General features: G+C 43.7%; 1 protein-coding gene across 3 annotated transcripts in view; it reads left to right on the top strand.

Moving 5' to 3' along the window:
• The window catches only part of ANAPC16 (anaphase promoting complex subunit 16), a 28,738-nt gene extending 7,242 nt beyond the window's left edge, over positions 1 to 21,496 (top strand). For 2 of the 3 annotated variants that reach the window (XM_040362314.1, XM_040362312.1), the window contains exons 3-4: positions 3,780 to 3,854; positions 20,878 to 21,496. In XM_040362314.1, coding sequence (XP_040218248.1) covers positions 3,780 to 3,854; positions 20,878 to 21,014 — 212 coding nt within the window. In that variant the 3' untranslated portion in view covers positions 21,015 to 21,496. The remainder of the gene's footprint in view (positions 1 to 3,779; positions 3,855 to 20,877) is intronic. The other variant, XM_040362313.1, reaches the window with a different exon arrangement.
• The last annotated feature ends 3,515 nt before the right edge of the window (positions 21,497 to 25,011 follow it).

Here is a 25,011-nt window from a genome sequence, read left to right as displayed (position 1 = left end):
GTTCATTTATAGTCTAGAGGTTTTCTGCAGATGTCTACTTGTAATTTATGCTCCATGTTCTGAAATCAGTTTTATACACTGATGGCAAGCAAACCTAGTAATCATTTTGTTGGTAAACCACTGATTTCATGCATAGCGGGTTTACCAGTAGCTTCAGCTAGCTTCTAGAATGGTAAAGCAGGGTGAACAGATATCTGTGCTAACTACAAAAGAAAAAACTGAAAGAAAGCAGCCAGCACAGTTTGTTGATTCATCAAACGCAAATAAAAAAGTCCAAAATGCCGCACTTCAGTGAACATTTTGATAAACATGTGACGGTCCATGTGAAAAAGTCAATATAAAGTAAAGCTGATGTAGAACCTCCACCAAACTTCAATGTGCAAAGGAAAAGCACACCCACGTGCTAGCTTCTAGAATGCCCTGGTAGCCCCATGTACCATGACAAAATGTGGAACATTTCAAGGGGTATGAATACTTGTTCAAGGCACTCTAGCTGCCATTCTTTCTTAACGGCACCCCCATGTATCTGAAACTACAGCGTGTTCGTTTTTTTTTTTTTTTTTTCCTGTGTTTTAATAACGGCGGAGGAACCTTTTTCCTGCCTGAAACACAAGCACAGCAGCCCGTGCAAAAATGACCTGCAGAGCTACAACCAATCCAAAAGGTTAAGAATGGCCTAAATCGTTTTGGTTAGAGTAGGGAGGGTTTAGAATCCCTTTGAGACTTTTTTGCTCTTTTTTTTGTTTTTGTTGGGTAGATATGTCATCCTATATTTGTCCAGGTGACCAAAGTGATCGGAAATCCTGTACAGCTGTCACATTAATGGTAGCTCTTTTTATAAGGACAGTTAGTCTGGCGACAGTTGTGTCTACTCACTTTGGAGAGATTTCTTTCTCTTCTTGCAAGTTTATGACAGGAAATGAAGGGAAGTCTCCCCCGTGGTACACAGACAGTAAAAAATAAACTGACAAGCGTTGTAATCTTTATCCAAAACTAAAAAGACATTTTTTGACAATATGTGAAAGCAGTTAAGTGCTTTTTGGCTGGACTGGTTAAGAATTCATTGGATTTGATTGTTTGTTGTGTTGACTTGTGAACAATAAGCACAATATGCCCCCCATAAATAATATGTATGAATGGTCAATTTAGAAGGCATTTAACCAGCTAATGGTAAGAACTCCTCTGTGAACAAATTTGGCTGGACACCTAAGGTAACAGCAGAGGGCGCCAATCTCCTTTAGAAATCCCATACAAAGAATTCATTCGAAAAATACACAAACCATTTTTTTTTCTCTGCAAGTTAGTGAACCTCTGAGAATAACAGGGATTTGTCTTTGCTAGCTACTTTTCATAGAACTGATCATCCTGCCAGTAATGCCCAAAAAAATCCTTTTGCCCTGCATATTTTTTCACATCCGTGAAGCCAGGATTAGGATTGCAGCACTGAAGCCTGCAAACTTTAAAACAAGTTGGGAAAGGTGTCTGCAGTATTTTTATTCTTGCAAAGCTCGCTTTAGGTTGCAAAACACTGCGCTGTTTGCCATGAATTACTTTTTACTTTTTTTTTTTTTTTTTCAGTTTTCCAAAAGTAATGGTATGTAAAAAAAAAAAAAAAGGGCTGTACACATGCCATGACCACTATACTTTTTAGCTGTACATTAGGTGGGCAGTACCGCTGCTAAATGCGACCCATTGAAGTGAAGGGGACTGTGCTGTATTTGCATGTAATGAACACTGTAGTGGTGCAGGCTTTTCAGGGTTCAGACTGTGAGGAGGCAACATATTGCATCCCAGACGCTTGTCAACTGCAGTGGATTGCTTTCAGTAGAACCAACTTATAGTGCAAAATTCAATACAATATCGAGAACTACCACTAGATGTCCCCAGTGGATAAACATAACAGTGTTTTTTTTTACCATATTAAATGTGCAACTATGTACAGTACTTTTAAAGTGCATAGGTGCAAACAGATGAATAATTGTTGTGACTGACCCCAAAAGAGCATTCAAATTAAAGTACAGTGTCCAAAGAAAAAATCATATAGATTATAGATAGACTTCCATCAAATGGCTTCCAGAAATGCATGATGTTGCTTTAATCCAGCCTAAAAGTGACTATGGGGGTTATTTACGAAAAGCAAATCCACTTTGCACTACAAGCAACGTGCACTGAAAGTGCAGTCGCTGTAGATCCAAGGGGGACATGCAAGGAAAATAAAAAACAGCATTTTAGCTTGCACATGATTGGATGATAAAATCAGCAGAGCCTCCCCTCTTTTCAGCTCTACCCCTCAGATTTACAACGACTGCACTTCCAATTGCACTTTGCACTTGTAGTGCAAAGTGCACTTAAAATTGCACTGAAAGTGGATTTGCCTTTCGTAAATAACCCCCTATGGGTCTTCCACCAACACCTGTCACAAGCCTACTCACCGCAACTATATGACTCCCATTACAGGAGTCGCATACAGCGAATTCTCTCCCAATGGTCGCTGCAGCAACGCATTGTAAGAAACTTCATTGCAATGCTTTGCTGATGATCAGACATCTGGCGGCTTGAATCTATTGACCTTTGGGAACTTCCTATGCTGAAAAGGCCAATAGACTCGCCAGATGTCCGATCATCAGCGACTGCACTTCCAAGTGCAAAGTGGATTTTCCTTTAGTGAATAACCCCCCCCCATCTACATACATTATACAATTTTCTTTATATTTATTTTCACATATATAGTGCAAGGGCCTGCCTGGCTGCATACAAATTGGAAGTGTTTAGGTTTGACCTCATATTGTGGTTTTGGTAAATCCTAAAAGCAAATTGTATCATTTATTTCGGTCCTTACACTTCAGTTCTATTTATTCATCCTCAAAATAGTTACTGATCAGTTGTTTATTCTTTCAGACATTGCAGTATTGGACATTTTCCTTTTCCTTTGTTTGATTTTGCAGGTTTGCTTTCCATATCTATTGTGTATAATAATGTGCCTAAATAGATTTTGTATATTGTGGCAATTTGTTAAAAGGTTTAGTTCCAGTGCAAAAATAATTGTATCTGAATTTAGAATAAACATATAACTGTCCTCAGCAGGAATTGGTAAATTACTAATAAACACGCCTCCCTGTTTCCCCTCATGTCCTCTTGAGCACCATTATTTTACCCCCCCTTGATGATGAAGTGTTCACATTACTTCCTGGATATATTATCCTATGTGCCTGGTGTGCTAAGATTGTATTGTTCCTGGGGAGGAGGGCTGCTATTCTTGGACTTTGGAAGATATCATTCCCAAGAAGATGTTTTGCACATCTGCTTCAGACAAAAGTTTTCTTGTAGAACCTTGTATTCTTTTATAGTAAAGATTTTTGGTGGAGAAGTTTATAGTTCCACCTCATGAATCTGGTCACATTTAAACCAGGCAAATTATTTCATCTCCCAGTGTAGTCCCACCTCTACCCGTATTTTTGTAAGTGGCATCATAAAATGTCTTGTAGTTTAGGTTTTGTCTGTGTAGGCTGTTGGCATGATCTTTGCGCCCACTGGGACATTTTGCTTGCTTTCATCTTGTTTTCTTGCACTTATTTTAATGTTATGCCTGTACAAACGTTAATTTGTGTTCTATGGATGACTGCAAACTGCTGTCACTAAATAGCATGCCTAGCAGAAGAAGCTGGACCTTCTATACTGAAAACAGAAAACCGTTTTCTGAACTAAAACACACTGGAACATATTATTGGGGAGGGATATTACTCCTCGTTTTTATGACTGTGCATTGTTTTTCTTCGCAGATGGCTCAGAAAGATTCCTGTGCGAGTCGGTATTCAGCTATCAAGTTGCATCAACTTTAAAGCAGGTGAAGCATGGTAAGTAGATAAATAGAAACAGATTTCTGCTATGGAGCATGCCTTTAAATAGGTTTAATTGAAGGACAGGGCAACAAAATCAATGTGCCAGGTTTTAAAGCATGATTAATGCATGGATACGCCTGGGGAAAAAAAGCATTATTAACCACTTAAGACCCGGACCAAAATGCAGCTAAAGGACCTTGCCCCTTTTTGCGATTTGGCACTGCGTCGCTTTAACTGACAATTGCGCGGTCGTGCGACGTGGCTCCCAAACAAAATTGACGTCCTTTTTTTCCCACAAATAGAGCTTTATTTTGGTAGTATTTGATCACCTCTGCCGTTTTTTTATTTTTTGCGCTATAAACAAAAACAGAGCGACAATTTTGAAAAAAAAACAATATTTTTTACTTTTTGCTATAATAAATATCCCCCAAAAATATAAAAAAAAAAATGTCCTTAGTTTAGGCCGATACTTATTCTTCTACCTATTTTTGGTAAAAAAAATCGCAATAAGCGTTTATCGGTTGGTTTGCGCAAAATTTATAGGGGATAGTTTTATTGCATTTTTATTTATTTTAAATTTTTTTTTTACTACTAAAGGCGACGATTATCGATTTATTTATTTATTTTATTTTTTTTCATGACTGCGACATTATGGCGGACACTTCGGACAATGTTGACACATTTTTGGGACCATTGCATTTTAAATGCTTTTTTTGCTGTGAAAATGACATTGTTTATTTTGAAAATGACAATTGCAGTTTGGGAGTTAACCACAGGGGGCGCAGATGGGGTTATGTGTGACCTCAAGTGTGTTTACAACTGTAGGGGGGTGTGGCTGTAGGTGTGACGTCATCGAATGGTGTCCCCCTATAAAAGGGATGACACGATCGATGCGCCGCCACAGTGAAGAACGGGGAAGCCGCGTTTACACACGGCTCTCCCCGTTCTTCAGCTCCGGGGACCGATCGCGGGACTCCAGCGGCGATCGGGTCCGGGAGTCCCGCGATCACAGAGCTTCGGACCGCGCCGTGCGCCCGGGACCCCACGGTTAGGCTTAAAGAGCAACGTACATATACGTTGATGTGCCATTCTGCCGACGTATATCGGCATGAAGGGGTCCTTAAGTGGTTAAAGGCAAAAAAGTTTCTTTTTTTTTATTGCCTTTGGCAATAGTGGCATATTTATACAAAACAAAGCCTATTGGGCATACTCGGGCTTTAAATAATAAAAAAAAAAAAACACAATAAAAGACATCTAAATACATTAAAAAAAAAACACAATTGGTGTGACAACCAATGACCTAGGCATATATGTTTATTCAACTGAAGGGTCCATAGGGTGTCCACCAAGAGACTAAAGCCCTGTACACATGGGCCGAGTATCGGTAGGTTCCACAGAAACCAGGCACAATTCAGCCCATGTGTACAGCAACCTGTCAAAGGGGCATGGAAAAAAAAAAACATATGCCGATCAACATCCAGTCATCGCTCTCAGCCAATGTCTGCGAATGCTGACCTGTGTGTTCAGCTCTACAGGGAGATGGCTGTATTATCATCAGATAGTCGGTACATCCTCTCGCGCTCCTCCATCAATTTTTATTTTTTTTCCTTTCAGCCCGTTTGGGTGAACAAAAAAACGTATAGTGTGTACGCAGCTTTACAAGTAATGCCTGGTACACATGATTAGTGTATGATCCTCCACTGTTTTTTTTTTTTTTTTTTTTTTTTTTTTTTTCCATGCTAATATTTCGAAAATTAAGAGTTTACTAAAGTGATAAACTCTCATACGACAGAATACAAATTTGGAAGTGATGTAATGTGTTGTGTTGTTTTGTATTGTATTTTCGAATAACAACTGTACTGATTAACTGAAAATCGTACAATCTGGTACCTTTTCATGCTTGTCCCATCGGTTAATTTTGGATGAACTGTCGTGATCGGCTCTCAAAAGCTGTGTACTAACAATCAAATTATCATACGATCTAGAGGTGCACCGAATGGAAATTTCGGTGCCAAAAATGCAGGATGCACTTGTTCCGAAAATAATAAAAAAAAAATATTGTATTATAGTCAGCTTTTTAACCACTTCCCGACGGCCGTACGACTATATACGGCCGCAGGGTGGTTCTACTTATCTGGGGCACCGTGTTTTTACGGCCGCACCTTTCCGCGTTTCCCGAGTGCGCAGCTGGGAACTTCTGTGCTGGCCGTGTCCCTTGGGCACAGCCAATCACAGATCGCCGTGAACGGCCAATCGGAGTGGCCGTTTGCTAGGCGATCTGTGCGGCCAATGAGTGATGATCTCATATGTAAACATATGAGATAATTTCTCATTGCCGGCTCTCACAATGACAGCTTCCTGTCAGGGAGAGAGGAGACCGATCTGTGTCTCTTGTACATAGGGACACAGATCGGTCACCTCCCCCAGTCACCCCCCTTCCCCCACAGTTAGAACACTATATAGGGAATACATTTAACCCCTTCCTCACCCCCTAGTGTTAACCCCTTCCCTGCCAGTCACATTTATACAGTATAAATGTGAATGGTGCCAAAAATGTGTCAAAAGTGTCCGATGTGTCCTCCATAATGTCGCAGTCGCAATAAAAATCGCAGATCGCCGCCATTACTAGTAAAAAAAAAAAAATTAATAATTCTGTCCCTTATTTTGTAAGCGCTATAACTTTTTCGCAAACCAGTCGCTTATTGCGATTTTTTTTTTTTTTTTTTTTTTTACTAAAAATATGTAGAATACGTGAGGCCTAGACTGAGGAAAACATTTTTTTTTTTTTAAATTGAGCTATTTATTATAGCAACAAGTAAAAAATATTTTTTCTTTTTTTTTCAAAATTGTCGCTCTATTTTTGTTTATGGCGCAAAAAATAAAAACCGCAGAGGTGATAAACTACCACCAAAAGAAAGTTCTGTTTGTGGGAAAAAAAGGATGTCAATTTTGTTTGGGAGCCACGTCGCACGACCACGCAATTGTTAGTTAATGCGACGCAGTGCCAAATCGCAAAATGTCCTTTGGTCAGGAAGGGGGTTTAAGTGCCCAGTAAGGAAGTGGTTAATTTAATATCATGAATTTATTGCCAGTCATTATCAGCACCTTTAGTGCAAGAAAAGCTCAAGAAAAATGCAACGGACATTCACAGACAGATGTAAAAATCACAAGTTTTGCTAACCGTCCCTGAATTTACTGACAGTTGGTAACTGTGTATTCTGTGCACTCCATCATCAGATTGGCTTATGCTGAAGACCCGTACACACGATCAAAAAAATAACACGAAAAAATACCGCTTTTAAAGTGATAGTACAATAATCTGATCGTTATTACACAGCTTTCGTCCAAAATTATCCGTAGGGACAAACACAAAAATGTATCTCGTACAATACCAGATTGTATGATTTTCATTCAAAGCGGAGTTCCACCCATTTAAAAGTCAGCTGCTGACTTTTTTAATAATCGGACACTCGCCTATCCCACGGTCCAGCGATATGGGCCAAAAAAAGCCCCACTTCTCTCCCCCTCCTCTCTGCGGCGCCGGCATTGTAACTGTGGCTGCGCACTGTGACTGGCCAGGCAATCTTCTGGGACCGGTGATTTGTCCCAGAAGATTGCAGGGGGGGAGAGGTGAACTTCCTTCTTTCCGGCGCCGCAGAGCCCCAGGAGGAATTGGGAGCCGGCTGCCTCTACAAAGAGGCGTTTTTATCAGCGCAGTTTTCATCTGAAAATACAGTATAATACATTACATCACCAAATTGTACGAGAATTTTCGTAACTTTAGTAACCTCTTCATTTTCGATAGGACTAGCACACAAAAAAAGGATGATCATTCGTCCGATAATCTTGTCATGTGTGCCAGGCCTTATTCATGTCTATAGTGCACTTTAGCTCTTTCATTTTGCTTTTAATTTAAAAGGCCACTTTGGAAATGAGTGCATCCCTGCTGCTCCGATTTCTTTTTTTTCCTTAGGGCGGCAGAATTTCACACTCCCACCCCTGAGAGGTTTAATTAAATGGGCAGAGCCTAGATCTTGTCTTTTAGCAGAGACTTGTAAAGCTTTCTTTTCTACCTTTTAATACCTGAGGCAAAAAGATCTGAAGAACATGAGCCTCAAATCTTCTTCCCACATTTAGTATGTCACAATTTGCTTTGCTTTAAATGTAACCTTTTCCTTTTAGTCGCTAGATTTCCAATTTGCACCATTTATTAAAAACAAGACTTTGTGTCCTATTTTTCTGCTCCCGTTTACTGTATTTTGTTCCGTTCTTTCCTTGCATTGGCCCCCACCAGATCCTGTAGATAAATGAAAACAACAATATCTATGTAAATAACCAGAGGTATCTTGTTCCCTATCAAGGAGATAAACGTAACTAGCTTGTTTTGTGGTTTAGAAATTAGCTTAGCGTGCTTCCCAAATGTTTTTTAAAAAAAAGAAAAAAAATAGACTTGAAGCTTGTCCATAAGAAACTATAATCTTTGAAAGTTTATTTTAAAGTGGGACTAGCATGTCTGTTGTTGAATTGCACATGAATTCATTCCATGTCGGGTAGTGACGGCATTTGAATTCAAGTGCAGTAGTCTCAAATATTGGTGCATTGGTGCAGTGGCATCGAGTACAGAAGTGACAGCCTAGTGTCCAAGCCCCCCCGTTCACACTTAAGGGTTTTTCGTCTAGTTTCCTTGGGGGTAATCCACAAAAGAGATACGACGGCGTATCTACTGATACGCCGTCGTATCCCTGTTTCTATCTATGGAACTGATCCACAGAATCAGTTTCCAAGAGATAGACAGAAGATCCGACATGTGTAATTGAATTACACTGTCGGATCTTAAGGATGCAATTCTAGGCCGGCCGCTAGGTGGCAATGCCATTGCGGCCAGCCTAGAATATGCAAATGAACACTTACGGTGATCCACGAACGTTCCGACGGGCACGTCGCGCTAATTCTACGTCGTTTACGTCGAGTTACGCCGTGTAAAACTAGGGCTGAGTCCTATTTGACTAAGCCCTATTAAGTATGGCCGTCGTTCCCGCGCCGAAAATTCAAACTCTACGTCGTTTGCGTAAGACGTCCGTGAATGGCGCTGGACGCCATTTACGTTACCGCCTAAGCAAATGACGTTGGAGCGACGTCTGTTAGCGCAATGCACGTCGGTAATTTACCCGACGGAGCATGCGCAGTACGTCCGGCGCGGGAGCGCGCCTAATTTAAATGGGACTCGCCCATTTGAATTGGCCCGCCTTGCGCCGGACGGATTTAAGTTACACCGCCGCAAATTTCCAGGTAAGTGCTTTGTGGATCGGCACCTAACTTGGCAACTTTGCGGCAGTGTAACTTAAATGGAAAAATTTACGTTGCGCTGGCTGGCTGTGGATCTGGCCCCTTATGCCTGACTACACAGAATCCCATTCTTTCTAAATGTTGACATTCAGACCTTTTTGCTCAGTCGCCTTCCGCTTTATGCTCTACACAAAAAAAAATCATATTCTGTCATTTTGGGTCCCATTGTCTTCAATAGGCACATCTGTAAATGCGTGTTACAGGCGTTTTTGCTTGTGTTTTCACACATTAAGAATTCCTCTCCTTTAGAACTGCTCTCCTCCCTTTACCCAGCCCAGAAAACAAGCTCCTGAAGCTGATACATATGCAAAAACATGTACGCCTGGGAGAAAAAGGCTTCAAAATCACCCAGAACACACTCTGCTCAGGTGTGAATGCAAAGTGTTTTTAGAGAACCCATCGGCATTTAAAACTGAATCAGTTTTATCACATCAAGGGCAAGTGCAGCCCCATGTTTTATGCTTGTAAGTGTAAGTGAGGTCTTGGGTGTCGCAGTGACACAGAGTAGTCCTATATGTTGGCGCAGTGGTGACGAGTGGTCTGCTGGATGCACTGTCCCTCTAAATAAAAAAACACTTTTATTTAGAAGAAGCGGTATAACATTTGATTTTAAAATACCAAGCTGATGAAATCCCTAACTACACCAGGTAACAATACCGCTTGTACAGTTCTCCAGCCCTTTACTGTGTCATGCTGACTGACTGCCCAGCTCCTGCTGACTTACTACGAGGAAGATCTCTTTCACAACATTTCTCTTCTTCAGATTTGTTTGGCTGTGATGTACTGAGAGGTAGCTACACAGACGTTAAAATTCAGATTGGTGCTTATGACCCTCTGCTATGTGACCCTTAGGCCCCAACAGGCAGCAGTGGGAGTGTAAGCATTAATTTGTAAGTGTGGTTGTAATGGTAGTGGTCTCTAGGGACCCCTTGTAACATATTCCCAGTCTCCTTAGGCCCCTTTCACATGGACTTACCATCAGGTCAGTTTTTCAGGCGGACCAGATCTGAACCTCCATTCTTCTCTATAGAGCGACGGATGTGTGTCTGCTGACACTCACCGGCATCCGATCTGATAAAAACCGACGAATAGGGATACGTTCCCCATCTGTCTGGCAGATCGGATGACAGTCAGATGAAACGGACAGGCAGGCCACTTTGTCCGTGTACGCTCTACATAGCGGAGCAGACACTGACCTGTCACCTGCCTGATCAGTGGAGAAATCCGCTTGTGAAAAGGGGCCTTACGGTCTTGCTGTTCCTTCCTTGGAATTTTTTGATAATTTCTTATAATACATTTGCAGTGTTCTGGATATTGTATACATCCCCTCAGTGACATCAGGGTCTGCATCGGTGGCCCCCACACTGACAAACATGGCTTTAGTCTACACCAATGGTCTCCAAACTGCGGCCCGAGGGCCAGATGTGGCCCTCTGCTTGCCCTTTTCCGGCCCTTTGGGCACTATTCCTCCCACTGATACAAGACACTATTCTGCCACCAACAATGGGGCATCATTTCTCCCACTGACACCAAAAATGGGGTACTATTCCTCTGCGGATGTGTGTCTGCTGACACTCACCGGCATCCGATCTGATAAAAACCGACGAATAGGGATACGTTCCCCATCTGTCTGGCAGATCGGATGACAGTCAGATGAAACGGACAGGCAGGCCACTTTGTCCGTGTACGCTCTACATAGCGGAGCAGACACTGACCTGTCACCTGCCTGATCAGTGGAGAAATCCGCTTGTGAAAAGGGGCCTTACGGTCTTGCTGTTCCTTCCTTGGAATTTGTTGATAATTTCTTATAATACATTTGCAGTGTTCTGGATATTGTATACATCCCCTCAGTGACATCAGGGTCTGCATCGGTGGCCCCCACACTGACAAACATGGCTTTAGTCTACACCAATGGTCTCCAAACTGCGGCCCGAGGGCCAGATGTGGCCCTCTGCTTGCCCTTTTCCGGCCCTTTGGGCACTATTCCTCCCACTGATACAAGACACTATTCTGCCACCAACAATGGGGCATCATTTCTCCCACTGACACCAAAAATGGGGTACTATTCCTCTGCGGATGTGTGTCTGCTGACACTCACCGGCATCCGATCTGATAAAAACCGACGAATAGGGATACGTTCCCCATCTGTCTGGCAGATCGGATGACAGTCAGATGAAACGGACAGGCAGGCCACTTTGTCCGTGTACACTCTACATAGCGGAGCAGACACTGACCTGTCACCTGCCTGATCAGTGGAGAGATCTTTTTGTGAAAAGGGGCCTTACGGTCTTGCTGTTCCTTCCTTGGATTTTTTTGATAATTTCCGATACATCCCCTCAGTGACATCAGGATCTGCATCGGTGGCCCCCACACTGACAAACATGGCTTTAGTCTACACCAATGGTCTCCAAACTGCGGCCCGAGGGCCAGATGTGGCCCTCTGCTTGCCCTTTTCCCAGCCCTTTGGGCACTATTCCTCCCACTGATACAAGACACTATTTTGCCACCAACAGTGGGGCATCATTTCTTCCACTGACACCAAAAATGGGGTACTATTCCTCTTTATAATACCAAGGACTGGGCACCGTTCCTACCCCTAATACCAAATGTAGCAATGCTTACTCCCACTGATGCCAGGAATATTTACACTCCCGCTGGCCATAGTCCGGCCCTCCTAGAGTCTGAAGGACAATAAACCGTCCCTTTGTTTAGAATGTTTGGAGACCCCTGGTCTACACCGTTTTCATAGGTTTATAGAAAAATTGATATTTTTTCTGAAATGGTTTTATTTTCAGATGTTTAGATGTAATCAGTGCAGAATCAAGGCTTTATTCTTTTAGCACAAAGATATGCAAATAAAACCTTACCTCTGCACTTTACATTACTGAACATAAACCAAAAGACAGTATCTGTTACCCCGCACTTGTAATAATTACACGTTATCTTAAATGCAAGATAAAGATGTTAGACAGGCTTATTGTGTGCTATGGTTTTCTTCGCTGTATGTGCAGAGGTTTATGGAGAAAAGCTCTATTCTGTATTATGAGTGGGCACGTAACAGAAAATCTCATCTACATTTTATTGGCCCTTTTACCTTCATTGTAAATCAAAGGATACAGTGATCATTCCATGCCTTTGCTCCTGAATGTAGTACATAAGCAATAACACAAAAGGTCCTTCAAATGATGGCTCTGTCTTCCTTGTCCACTGCTGAATGCTTATGTAATGACCAGACATTTACACATCAGAAAGGTTCTAGCCGGCTACTTTCCTTTTATTCCAGCTTTTATCAAACTTTACACTGTTTCCTTCTGTTTTGTTTGGTCTCCAAGGCTCAAATAGTTATTTTTTTTGTTTGTTATATTTTTTATATACAGTATCTCACAAAAATGAGTACACCCTAACCCCTCACGTTCTAAATATTTTCTCTGTTCATGTGACAACACTGAAGAAATTACACTTTGCTACAATGTAAAGTAGTGAGTGTGCAGCTTGTATAACAGTGAATAATTTGCTGTCCCCTGAAAATAACTCAACACAGCCATTAATGTCTAAACTGCTGGTAACAAAAGTGAGTACACCCCTAAGTGAAAATGCCAAATTGGGCCCAAAGTGTCAATATTTTGTGTGGCCACCATTATTTTCCAGCACTGCCTTAACCCTCTTGGGCATGAAGTTCACCAGAGCTTCACATGTTGCCACTGGAGTCCTCTTCCACTCCTCCATGACGACATCATGGAGCTGGTGGAAGTTATAGACCTTGCGCTCCTCCACCTTCTGTTTGAGGATGCCCCAGAGATGCTCAGCAGGGTTTAGGTCTGGAGACACACTTGTCTTTGTACGCCTCACCTGGTTGCCGACACGCACGCTTGACAACATCTGAACCAAATAAGTTGATTTTGGTCTCATCAGACCACAGGAAATGGTTTCAGGAATCCATGTCCTTAGTCTGTTTGTCTTTAGCAAACTGTTTGCAGGCTTTCTTGTGCATCATCTTTAGAAGAGGCTTCCTTCTGGAACAACACCCATGCAGACCAATTTGTTGCAGTGTACAGCGTATGATCTGATTATTGACAGGCTGACCCCCCACCCCTTTAACCTCTGCAGCAATGCTGGCAGCACTCATATCTCTATTTCCCAAAGACAGCTTCTGGGTATGATTAGACCCAATTTGGAAATTTTCACTTGGGGGTATACTCACTTTTGTTGCCAGCAGTTTAGACAATAATGGCTGTGTGTTGAGTTATTTTGAGGGGACAGCAAATGTACACAGTTATACAAGCTGTACACTCACTACTTTACATTGTAGCAAAGTGTCATTTCTTTAGTGTTGTCACATGAAAAGATATAATAAAATATTTACAGAAATGTGAGGGGTGTACTCACTTTTGTGAGACACTGTATATATTTTTTTCTATTTGAAATCCATATACGTACTATCATATAATTACCCTTTGGAGACCAGCCAAGGTATATATGAGATAGAGGGGTTCTGTCTTAATGTAGGCACACATATGCCCACATAGGCCCTGTCTCTCCTTCATTAGATGGCAGTGGTACAAACTATGCATTAAGCAAACTTTTACCTTCATTTTGCCAATTCTCTCATTTTATTTTTCACACCTTTCTTTTGAGAATGTTCAATTCCTTTTACTCCAATTCATTTTCTAAGCTTCCCTCTCTAATTATGCCACTGGTACTCTCCACTGCCCATAGAGGCTAGGGATATGAATTTCTTTATCGTACATCACGGGACACAGAGCGGCATTCATTACTATATGGGTTATATGGAGTACCTTCAGGTGTAGACACTGGCAATCTCAAACAGGAAATGCCCCTCCCTATATAACCCCCTCCCATAGGAGGAGTACCTCAGTTTTTACGCCAGTGTCTTAGGTGTTAGTCATGGTTTAGCTTGCCTCCGCATCCTTGGGATTAGGTGAGCTACCGGTTCTGTCCAAAAAAGCCTCAGCGCTAAAGTGGTCAGTAACCGGACCCCAAACCCTTGGGGTATAGCCCATAATGCTTTTCTTTTTAGAGAGCTGGACCCTGGGCCCAGAACTTAGAAACCTTTGGGTACCTAAAGTTTTCTGTTGCCAGGGTGCTATATGGGCCCAGGACAGTGGATCCTTCATAGGAACCCAGGGCCTGAAGGTCTAGACATCCCCACGGAGATGGGGGAAGATTGGGCCTCTTGCTTGGCAAAGTCCTGCGGCATGGAGCAGGTAAGTGAGGGGAAAACTTGCGGAACTTGGTTCTTAGCAGGTTTTTTTCTGGGGGGTCACAGGGGACATGCCTAAAGTTATGCACTGCATCTGGCAAACTAGTCACATATCATAAAGATAGGATGGCTCTCTATGTATTATTCCCCATAAGATGTGACCTCCCTTGTAGTGTTGGAAAAGCATTGAGTGGGGCCTGTGTTATATAAAAATATATGTGTGTGTCAGAGAGCTTTGCTTACCTGCAGGCCTCCAGGCGATGCTCCATTCAGTCTTCCTCCTCAGAGCCTGCAAGCAGGCAAAACGCTGACCTCCTCATGGTTCCAGGCTGCAGGCTGCAGTTTGCTGGAACAGAGAGGTCCCTTCCTCCCAAAATCCCCCCCCCCCCCCCTGTCGGGAGGGGCATTTCCTGTTTGAGATTGCTGGGGGGGAAGGGCGGGTCAGTGGCTTAAAGGAAGGGGCGGCCCTTTCTTGTTTGTTCCATTCAATACTTTGGAACTGAGGAGAAAGACCAGAGCGGCAGCACGGGGCGCCGAGGACACACAGTGGCCAGAAAGGATATTGCAGTCTTCAGAGGACTGTTTTTCAAGCCTAGAAATAGGCTGTTTCTTTTCCATCTCATAGTTTTTCTTTGCAATACTACTCAGGGGGACAGAATGTTTTTTCTTTCCTGGATTTGAAAAAAAAAAACGAAAAAAAAAAAAAAAAAAAAGTCATCTAGGGGAGAGGAAGCATTTTTTATCCCCCAAACAGGTGTTTGGGCAATTAACTTTTATAGTTCCAAATACCAATAGGTAGCAGGTGTACCTCGGTATTGTACCATGGCATCCGGGTCAGAGGGTACAAGAGGTGGGGATTCCCCCAGAGAGTCTGAGGTCTCAGACATATGCCGCTGCTTTCCCTACAGGGAGCCTTGGGGCCATCGGGATCTGGGGCTGGAGCTGACGCGGGTCAGTCCAACCCTAAGATGGTCACGGAGGAGGTATTACTCACCTCTTTAAAAGAGATGCAGAAAAGCATGGGAAAAAATGATAGCCGCAGCTATGCGGGGCAGTAAGCGGAATAGATCTCCGTCGCCCGAGCGCGGACCCTCAGAAGAGGAGGTCCTTTCCTCAGGGGAATTGGACGACCTCTTGGACAAGGACCAAGTAGGTTCAGGGATCGAAGATCCGGATACAGAGGAGTCTGGGGCAGTCTTGTCGGACTTGGTCCATAGGGCATTCAACTTGCCAGTACCAGATCTCCAGGTATCGACGGTTTCAGCTTTGGGCTCACTGAGGGCGCCTCAAAGCAATGCTGTGTTTCCTATCCATCCTCTATTAGAGGGAATTTTGTTCCAAGATTGGAACAAGCCAGATAAGATCTTCTTACCACCTAAAAGGTTCTCTGTCCTATATCCTATGGAAGAAAAATTTTCCAAAAGATGGGCTACTCCTGCAGTGGACGCAGCCATCTCATGTATTAACAGATCGTTAACATGCCCTGTAGAAAACATACAGGTGTTCAAGGATCCAGTTGATAAGCGCTTGGAAGCACTACTTAAGAACTCCTTCACTACTGCAGGGGCAGTAGTACAGCCAGCTGTGGCTGCGATTGGGGTCGCTCAAGCATTATCGGATCAATTTAAGCAGATGCTTAAACTTATTCCGGCCCAGCAGGCAGAAAAATTTTCGGATGTCCCTAAGGCCATATGTTTTACGGTAGACGCAATCAAGGATTCTATCCAGCAAGCGTCACGTTTATCGTTATCCCTTATCCATATGAGAAGACTCTTATGGTTAAAAAGCTGGGAGGCTGAGCCCCCATGCAAGAAGCTCCTGGTAGGGTTCCCCTTCCATGGAGGACGACTCTTCGGAGAAGACAGGAAGAAGGTTCAGGGACCTGCGTTTAAACGACAGTATTCCCCTGGGCAGGGGCCCTCTAATGCCAAGCAGTATCGACGGCCTCCTGCAAAAGCAAACTTCGGCTTCAACAGCAGATCACAAGGACAGGCTGTTAGAGGCAAAAGGCAGTGGTTTCGCAAACCAGCAAAACCAGCCCCCAAGCCAACCTTATGAAGGGGCGCCCCCACCCACGAAGGTGGGGGGAAGGCTGCGACTCTTTTCAGAGATTTGGGAAGCCAGCATTCCCGACGAGTGGGTACGGTCTTCCGTGGCCACAGGCTACAAATTAGATTTCCTAAGGTTTCCTCCTCCTCATTTCCAGAAGTCGAGGATTCCAAACGATCCGGAAAAGGGAGCCGCATTAAGATCGGCATTAGATCATCTACTTTCCCAGGAAGTAATAGTAGAGGTACCAGTCCTGGAACAGGGGCTGGGTTTCTACTCCAACCTATTCATCATCCCAAAATCCAATGGAGATGTCAGGCCAATTTTGGACCTAAAGATGGTAAATGCATATCTAAAGATCCGCTCATTTCGGATGGAATCCGTGCGGTCAGCAGCTGCCACACTCCAGAAGGACGACTTCATGGCGTCCATAGACATAAAGGATGCCTACCTTCATGTTCCAATTTATCAGCCACATCAAAGATATTTACGCTTCATGGTGGCTTCGCGTCACTTCCAATTCGTGGCGCTTCCCTTCGGGTTGGCTACGGCCCCCCGGGTGTTCACGAAGGTCCTAGCTCCAATCCTAGCCAAACTAAGGATCCAAGGGGTCACGATCCTAGCATACCTGGACGACCTCCTAGTCATAGATCACTCGTCTCCCGGCTTGGAGCGAGCAGTGGCCCTCACGGTCCAATACCTCGAGAGGTTCGGCTGGGTCCTAAATCGAGAAAAGTCAGCTTTCCAGCCCACAAGGCAGTTGGAATATCTCGGCATGAGATTAGACACAGAACAACAAGGAGTGTTCCTACCTCTGAGGAAGGTAAAAGCCATCAAGGAATTAATCCTACTGGTTCTAAGCAAGAAAGAACCGACTATTCGCCTATGTATGAGGTTACTAGGCAAGATGGTGGCCACATTCGAGGCGGTACCATACGCCCAGAGCCACACTCGCATCCTACAGGCAGCCATCCTGTCAGCATGGAGCAGAAGGCCACAGGCCTTGGATATCCCGTTGCCGCTCTCATCAAGAGTCCGACAAAGTCTGTGTTGGTGGTTAGACCCCCAGAATCTACTGAAGGGGAAGTCTTTCAGCCCAGTGGCTTGGAAGATAGTGACCACAGACGCCAGCCTGACGGGCTGGGGAGCAATTTTGGATGGTTGCACTCGCCAAGGTACTTGGGCAAAGCCAGAGAAGCAGTTGCCCATCAACATCTTGGAGCTCAGAGCTGCTCGACTAGCCCTCAGGGCTTGGACGTCAAAATTGCAGGGGTTCCCGGTGAGAATTCAATCAGACAATGCCACGGCCGTGGCATACATAAATCACCAAGGGGGAACCAGGAGTCAAGCCGCTCAAAGAGAGGTGAGCTTGATTCTCCTATGGGCAGAGGCTCATGTGCCCTGCATATCGGCAATATTCATTCCAGGAGTGGACAACTTTCAGGCGGACTTCTTAAGCCGCCAGACTCTATGGCCGGGGGAATGGTCTCTGCATCCACAAGTCTTTCAAGCACTCTGCCAAAGATGGGGAGTGCCGGACGTGGATATCATGGCATCGAGACTCAACAAGAAACTAGACAGGTTCATATCCCGTTCAAGGGATCCAATGGCCTGCGGAACCGATGCGTTGGTTTGCCCTTGGCATCAGTTCAAACTTCTTTATGCGTTTCCCCCGCTCCAGTTACTACCCCGCCTGCTGCGCAGGATCCGGGTGGAGCACATACCAGTCATCCTGGTAGCTCCAGCATGGCCCAGAAGAGCATGGTACTCACTAATCTTAAGGATGGTAGTGGGAGACCCGTGGACTCTTCCTCTACGGCCAGACCTGCTATCGCAAGGTCCGATCCTCCACCCTGCCTTACGGCATCTAAATTTGACGGCCTGGAAGCTGAATCCCTGATTCTCAGGGGTAGAGGTCTGTCTCAGAAAGTAATCTCTACCCTAATCAGAGCCAGGAAACCGGTCTCTAGGGTGATTTATTACAGGGTCTGGAAGGCCTATGTAGGCTGGTGTGAGTCCAAGCGATGGCTTTCTCGCAAATTTACCATCGATAGAGTATTACGTTTTCTCCAGCTAGGAGTGGATAAAGGATTGGCATTAAGCACAATCAAAGGACAGATTCTGCTCTGTCAGTGTGGTTTCAGCGGCCGCTGGCCACCCACTCGCTGGTTAAGACCTTCCTTCAAGGGGTCTTACGTATTAGACCTCCAGTTAAATCCCCGCTTTGTCCGTGGGATTTAAATCTTGTTCTGTCAAGTTTACAGAAACAACCGTTTGAGCCGTTGGCTGATATTCCTTTGGTTCTACTGACAAGGAAGTTAGTATTTTTGGTTGCCATAGTTTCCGCAAGAAGAGTTTCGGAGCTGGCAGCCTTATCCTGTAAGGAACCATATCTTGTTTTTCATAAGGACAGGGTCGTTCTCCGCCCTCATCCTTCCTTCCTTCCGAAGGTCATATCCAGTTTTCATTTGAACCAGGATTTGGTATTACCATCCTTCTTCCCTAAACCTACTTCCAGAAAGGAAGGGTTGCTGCATACCTTGGATATTGTCAGGGCCATGAAGGCCTATCTTAAAGCTACAAAGAAGATCCGGAAGACAGATGTGCTGTTCATTCTACCGGATGGGCCCAAGAAGGGGCAGGCAGCTGCAAAGTCCACCATTTCTAGGTGGATTAAGCAATTAATCACTCAGGCCTACGGCTTGAAAGGGTTGCCTCCTCCAGTATCATTAAAGGCTCATTCTACTAGAGCCATGGGCGCCTCCTGGGCAGCACACCACCAGATCTCTATGGCTCAAGTTTGCAAGGCGGCAACCTGGTCTTCTGTCCACACGTTTACAAAATTCTACAAGTTGGACGTAAGAAGGAATACTGATACTGCCTTCGGGCAGGCAGTGCTGCAGGCTGCAGTTTGAGACCCTCGGATTCCGGGGGCTCCTCTTGTTTGAGTTAAATTTAAAAATTTTATTTTTCTCAACTAAGTTGGATTTATTATGATTTGAGTATATCTCTAAATTAAATCCTTTTGTCTTGGAGATGTTCTCCCTCCCCTCATTGTAAGCATTGCTTTGGGACATCCCATATAGTAATGAATGCCGCTCTGTGTCCCGTGATGTACGATAAAGAAAAAGAGATTTTTAATACAGCTTACCTGTAAAATCTTTTTCTTGGAGTACATCACGGGACACAGAGCTCCCACCCCTCTTTTTTGAGGACCATTTTGGGAGGCATACTGCTTGCTACAAAACTGAGGTACTCCTCCTATGGGAGGGGGTTATATAGGGAGGGGCATTTCCTGTTTGAGATTGCCAGTGTCTACACCTGAAGGTACTCCATATAACCCATATAGTAATGAATGCCGCTCTGTGTCCCGTGATGTACTCCAAGAAAAAGATTTTACAGGTAAGCTGTATTAAAAATCTCTTTATTCTATATCCCAGAAGTCTACAGGCAACTTTGAGAGTGCTACGTGCGAATGTGAGGGATTGATGGTGCCTGTGCACTCGATTCTATAGCCAGGGGAATCCTATCGTTGCCATTGCAATGCTAAAGTGTAAACAATGATTCCATGGGTAGAGCGCTGGGTGCACGTTTGAGACTGGAGGCGCTGCCCATTACGTTTTCTGAACGTCCAAATTCTGTATGTCATACTGTACTACGTATTGTACACTTCAAACCATTTCATTTTTGTCCTGACCATTCCACTGTGTAAGCTGTATGTACTTCACTCTACTAGTCGTCCATGATTCATAAATGTTTTGAGACTTTAGAATGCCACCCAAAGGAAAAAGGCGCAATTTGTTGTGCACTAAGGGTATTCTTATGAAGATTGCAAAGGATATCAAAGGAAGATAATTGGCATCCCCTTTTTATAAGCACCTGAAATGCATGATCGGTATTTTTCTAGATTTGTGTATTATACATTCATCCACTAAGTATAGTTATTAGAATTAAAGAACCTCTAATAAGGCAAATAGCAGAACAAGCTGTATATAATGCAGATACTAGAGTGATAAGTACTGGGTATTGTGTACCAGTTTCCACCTACACATTTTGTTTGTTGTTTAGATTTCTAGACTAAATCAGAACTTTATTCATTGAAATTGTGAAGACTTAGGCAGGTCGTCGCCCCCCCAATCCCCACAGTGCAGGATGATACTATGATCCTCCCTACTGAGACGTATTCTGACAGCGGCGACCTTCTGCTGTCTGAAAAAACTGATCAGCAACTGCTGATCCAAAATAATTTTCCAACAAGTCCCTTCGTTTTTTAGATTGATTTCTGTTGGCCACACGTGAATAAGTTATGGAAAATCTGAAAGCCATGGTCCATCATGAACCACTGCAGAAAGGGGCTATGATCAGAGAGAGACCTTGAAAGACAGGGTAAATCCTGTTCTAAGTGCAGTAACATTTGTTTAGGTCTAATCTTTTCAGATCAGCAAGTGAGTCGAATGGAGAAGCTGGCTGGGTTAGTAGAAGAACTGCAGGCCGATGAATGGAGATACACACCTATAGAGCAGCTCCTGGGCTTCACTCCATCTTCGGGAGGAAAGTGACTGAACATATGATGGAACTCCTGAATCACCGAGGGGTGACAACTAAAACTAAGACTTCTTTTGGAAGAAAACGTTCATTCTATGCTGCTTTGACAAAGATGCAGAAGACAACATTTTCCTGTAAGCAAAGTGTCTTTCCAATCCTTTTGTAATCTTTAAAACCATTGGGTTGTATTTGGCCAGTCCCATATAACACCATTGTAGAACCAAGTATTAGGTTCTGTAATAGAATGAGCTCATCCACAAATCACACTTGTTTGTCTTCACTAAGATCATCCAGGACAAAAAATAGATGTCTTCTATATAATTCCATATTTGACTTCCATGATGGCGATTGGGTGCCATCTAATTTGGCAGAGTTCTTGGCAGTGGCATAGTGTCATGTGGGTACTTTAACATATTGTTTGTTTATACTTCCTAGCTTATAGATTTTTGTCGGTTTTTGTTTTATTGTATTTTGTTTTTATAAAATAAAGTGTAATGCTATTAATTGGAATTGGAATGTGTTTTTCTCTAGACACTCGTTTTTAAGTATTTGCTCAGAAGAATCCCTTCTAAAGGACTACCTTCACACAGTAACTATTATATATACACTTACTGGCCACTTTATGAGGTAAGCCTTGCTAGTACCGGGTTGAACCCACTTTTACCTTCAGAACTGCCTTAATTCTTCATGGCATAGATTCAACAAGGTGTTGGAAACATTCCTCAGAGGTTTTGGTCCATATAGACATGATGGCATCACACAGTTTCTACAGATTTGTCGGCTGCACATCCATGATATGAATCTCCCATTCCATCACATCCCAAAAGTGCTCTATAAGATTGAGATCTGATGACTGTGGAGGCCCGTGGAGTACAGTGACCTCATTGTCTTGTTCAAGAAACCAGTTTGAGATTATATGAGCTTTGTGATATGGTGCATTATCTTGCTGTAAGTAGCCATCAGAAGGGTACACTGTAGTCATAAAGGGATGGACATGGTCAGCAACAATACTCGGGTAGGCGGTGTTGTTTAAATGATGATCAATTGGTACTAAGGGATCCGAAGTGTGCCAAGAAAATATCCCCCACACCATTACGTCACCACCACCAGCCTGAACCATTGATACAAGGCAGGATGGATCCATGCTTTCATGTTGTATGTGCCAAATTCTGACCCCACCATCTGAATGTCACAGCTGAAATCGAAACTCATCCGACCAGGCAATGTTTTCCCAATCATGTCCAATTTTAGTTGGCCTGTGCTAATTGTAGCCTCAGTTTCCTGTTCTTAGCTGACAGAAGTGGCACCCGGTGTAGCCCATCTGCTTCAGGGTTCGATGTGTTGTGCGTTCAGAGATGGTATTCTGCATACCTTGGTGGTAATGAGTGATTATTACTGTTGCCTTTCTATCATCTCAAACCAGTTTGCTTATTCTCCTCTGACCTCAACAAGGCATTTTCGTCCACACAACTGCCACTCACTGGATATTTTTTTGGACCATTCTCTGTAAACCCTAGAGATGGTTGCATGTGAAAATCCCAGTAGAGCAGCAGTTTTTTTAAAAATCAGACCAGCGCGTCTGGCACCAACAACCATGTCACATTCAAAGTCTCTTAAATCCCCTTTATCCCCATTCTGATGCTTGGTTTTAACTTCAGAAATTTGTCTTCACCACATCTAGATGCCTCAATGCATTGAGTTGCTGCCATGTGATTGGCTGATTAGCAATTTGAGTTACCAAGCAATTCAACAGGTGTACCTAATAATAAAGTGGCTGTGAGTTTGGGAGATTTCCTTTCACTTCCTGCCCCATAGCCAAAGCAGTCAAAAAAGTCAGGTCAAAGTGGGTTGTTACCTGAACTAGTGTCCCCATTGGAAGATTTCTCCTCTATTACTGTTGTGGGGACAAACCAAAATAAATGTTTTTCTTTTACTTTCGGTTATAATGGTAAACAACTAAACATGACAAATACAGAGAGTGCATCTCCCTAACGGGGGCACAGACCGCAATAAAAACTGACAGGTATATTGATCCCTGTCCATTCTATCCCAAATACAAATTGAAGTTTTGCCTAACGTTGTACTTTAATCTTGAATACTGTATAGTCTAGCAATCTAACTTATAATAATTGCATATGTGCTTCTGGACATACACTGCGGTAATACCTTGGATTGCAAGTAACGTGGTTAACCAGCGTTTCACAATATGAGCTATTTTTTTTTTTAAATCCTGTCTCGGTTTGCGAGCGTTGTCTCGCAAGCCTCTGCGGTGTCGAGTACTGCATTTGGCCAGAAATGCAGGGGCGCCGGTGACACTCGGAGCAACTCAGAAACACTCAGTTCCCGAGTGTTTCCAAGGCCATCTGAGCGGTTTCCGAGTGTCTCCAGCACCCCTCCACCTCTGGCCACATGCGGTACTGCATATAATGGAAGTCACTGAAACAAATTTTATATGAGTTTCCATTGAAGACTTAGAATATCCAGGCTCAAACTTACCGACCAATCGGCAACCAACCAAATTCCCCTGTCTAACTGTGTGCGTTAAAAACAGAGGTTTAGTTGCACGCATTTGCAAATGCATGTGTAAGCTGCAGGCCCCGTCAAGGCGCTCTGTATACTGCAGTCCTAACTATAACATTTCATTTTAAGTCTCCTCAGTAGGAGCACGTGACTGTTGATGGATAGATAAGGGGCAGGTGACTGGAGGTAGCCCAGCCCTCATTAAAGGGGCAGGAGCACACTCAGCACATGGAAGCAAAGGTGCCAGTGTGCTGCCTGAACACAATGACATAAATACAACAAACAAAAGTCACTGCCCCTACCTATGACTGGTCTATACAATAAGGAGCGCTGGAAAGGGTGGATATACATACAAAAACATAGAATATCCAGGCTCAAACTTACCGACCAATCAGCAACCAACAGGTGAATTTGGTTGGATGTTTTTGTATGTATACCTGCCCTTTCCAGTGCTCCTTATTGTATTGACCAGTCATAGGTAGGGGCAGAGACTTTTGTTTGCTGTATGAGTTTGCATTGCCTTCTATGGGGAAACTCGCTTTGATATACGAGTGCTTTGGATTACAAGCATTCTTCTGCAACAAATTCTGCTCGTAATCCAAGGTACCACTGTATTTAACAAAAGTGAGGACACCACTAACATTTTTGTAAATATTTTATTATATCTTTTCATGTGACAGGACTAAAGAAATGATACTTTGCTACAATGTAAAGTAGTGAGTGTACAGCTTGTATAACAGTGTATTTGCTGTCCCCTCAAAATGACTCAACACACAGCCATTAATGTCTAAACTGCTGGCAACAAAAGTGAGTACACCCCTAAGTGAAAATGTCCAAATTGGTCATACCAAGTACAATACAATATCCAAAGTGGTTGAAGGAAAGAAACTGGCACCGTGTATGGCTGGCCTAACTCTCACATACCAACTAGGGCCAAATTAAACAGGAGCCATGTGGGTGATGCATACTAGGACATTATGGGTCGGATTGACATACATCGACGCATATTTATGCCGCCGTAGCGTATCTCTTTTACGCTACGCCGGCGCAGCGCACAGATGCAAGCACTGGATTCACAAAGCACTTGCTCCCACTCGCTGTTAAAGATACGCTGGGTTTCCTCGGCGTAAGCCAGCGGAGGTGGAAGTGGGCGTGAGCCATGCTAATGAGGTGTGACCCCATGCAAATGATGGGCCAAGCGTCATAGAAGTACTTAAAATGAACGGCGCATGCGCCGTCCCGTGGCCGCATTCCAACTGCCTAAGATACGACGGATCACTGCCTACGACGTGAACGTAACCTACGCCTAGTCATATTCACATACAACGTAAACGACAAAAGATACGAGGGCTTGTGTTCCCTGGTCCATACCTTTTGCATGAGTTGCGCCTCCTATATGGGGAATAACTTTACGCCGGACGTACGACTTACGCAAACCGCGTATATTATGCGCCGGGCGCAACTACGTTCGTGAATCGGCGTATCTCCCTC

Source organism: Rana temporaria, chromosome 8 (assembly GCF_905171775.1).
Source record: "Rana temporaria chromosome 8, aRanTem1.1, whole genome shotgun sequence".
NCBI classification, from domain to species: domain Eukaryota; kingdom Metazoa; phylum Chordata; class Amphibia; order Anura; family Ranidae; genus Rana; species Rana temporaria.
This window is presented reverse-complemented; position numbering and strand designations above follow the sequence as displayed.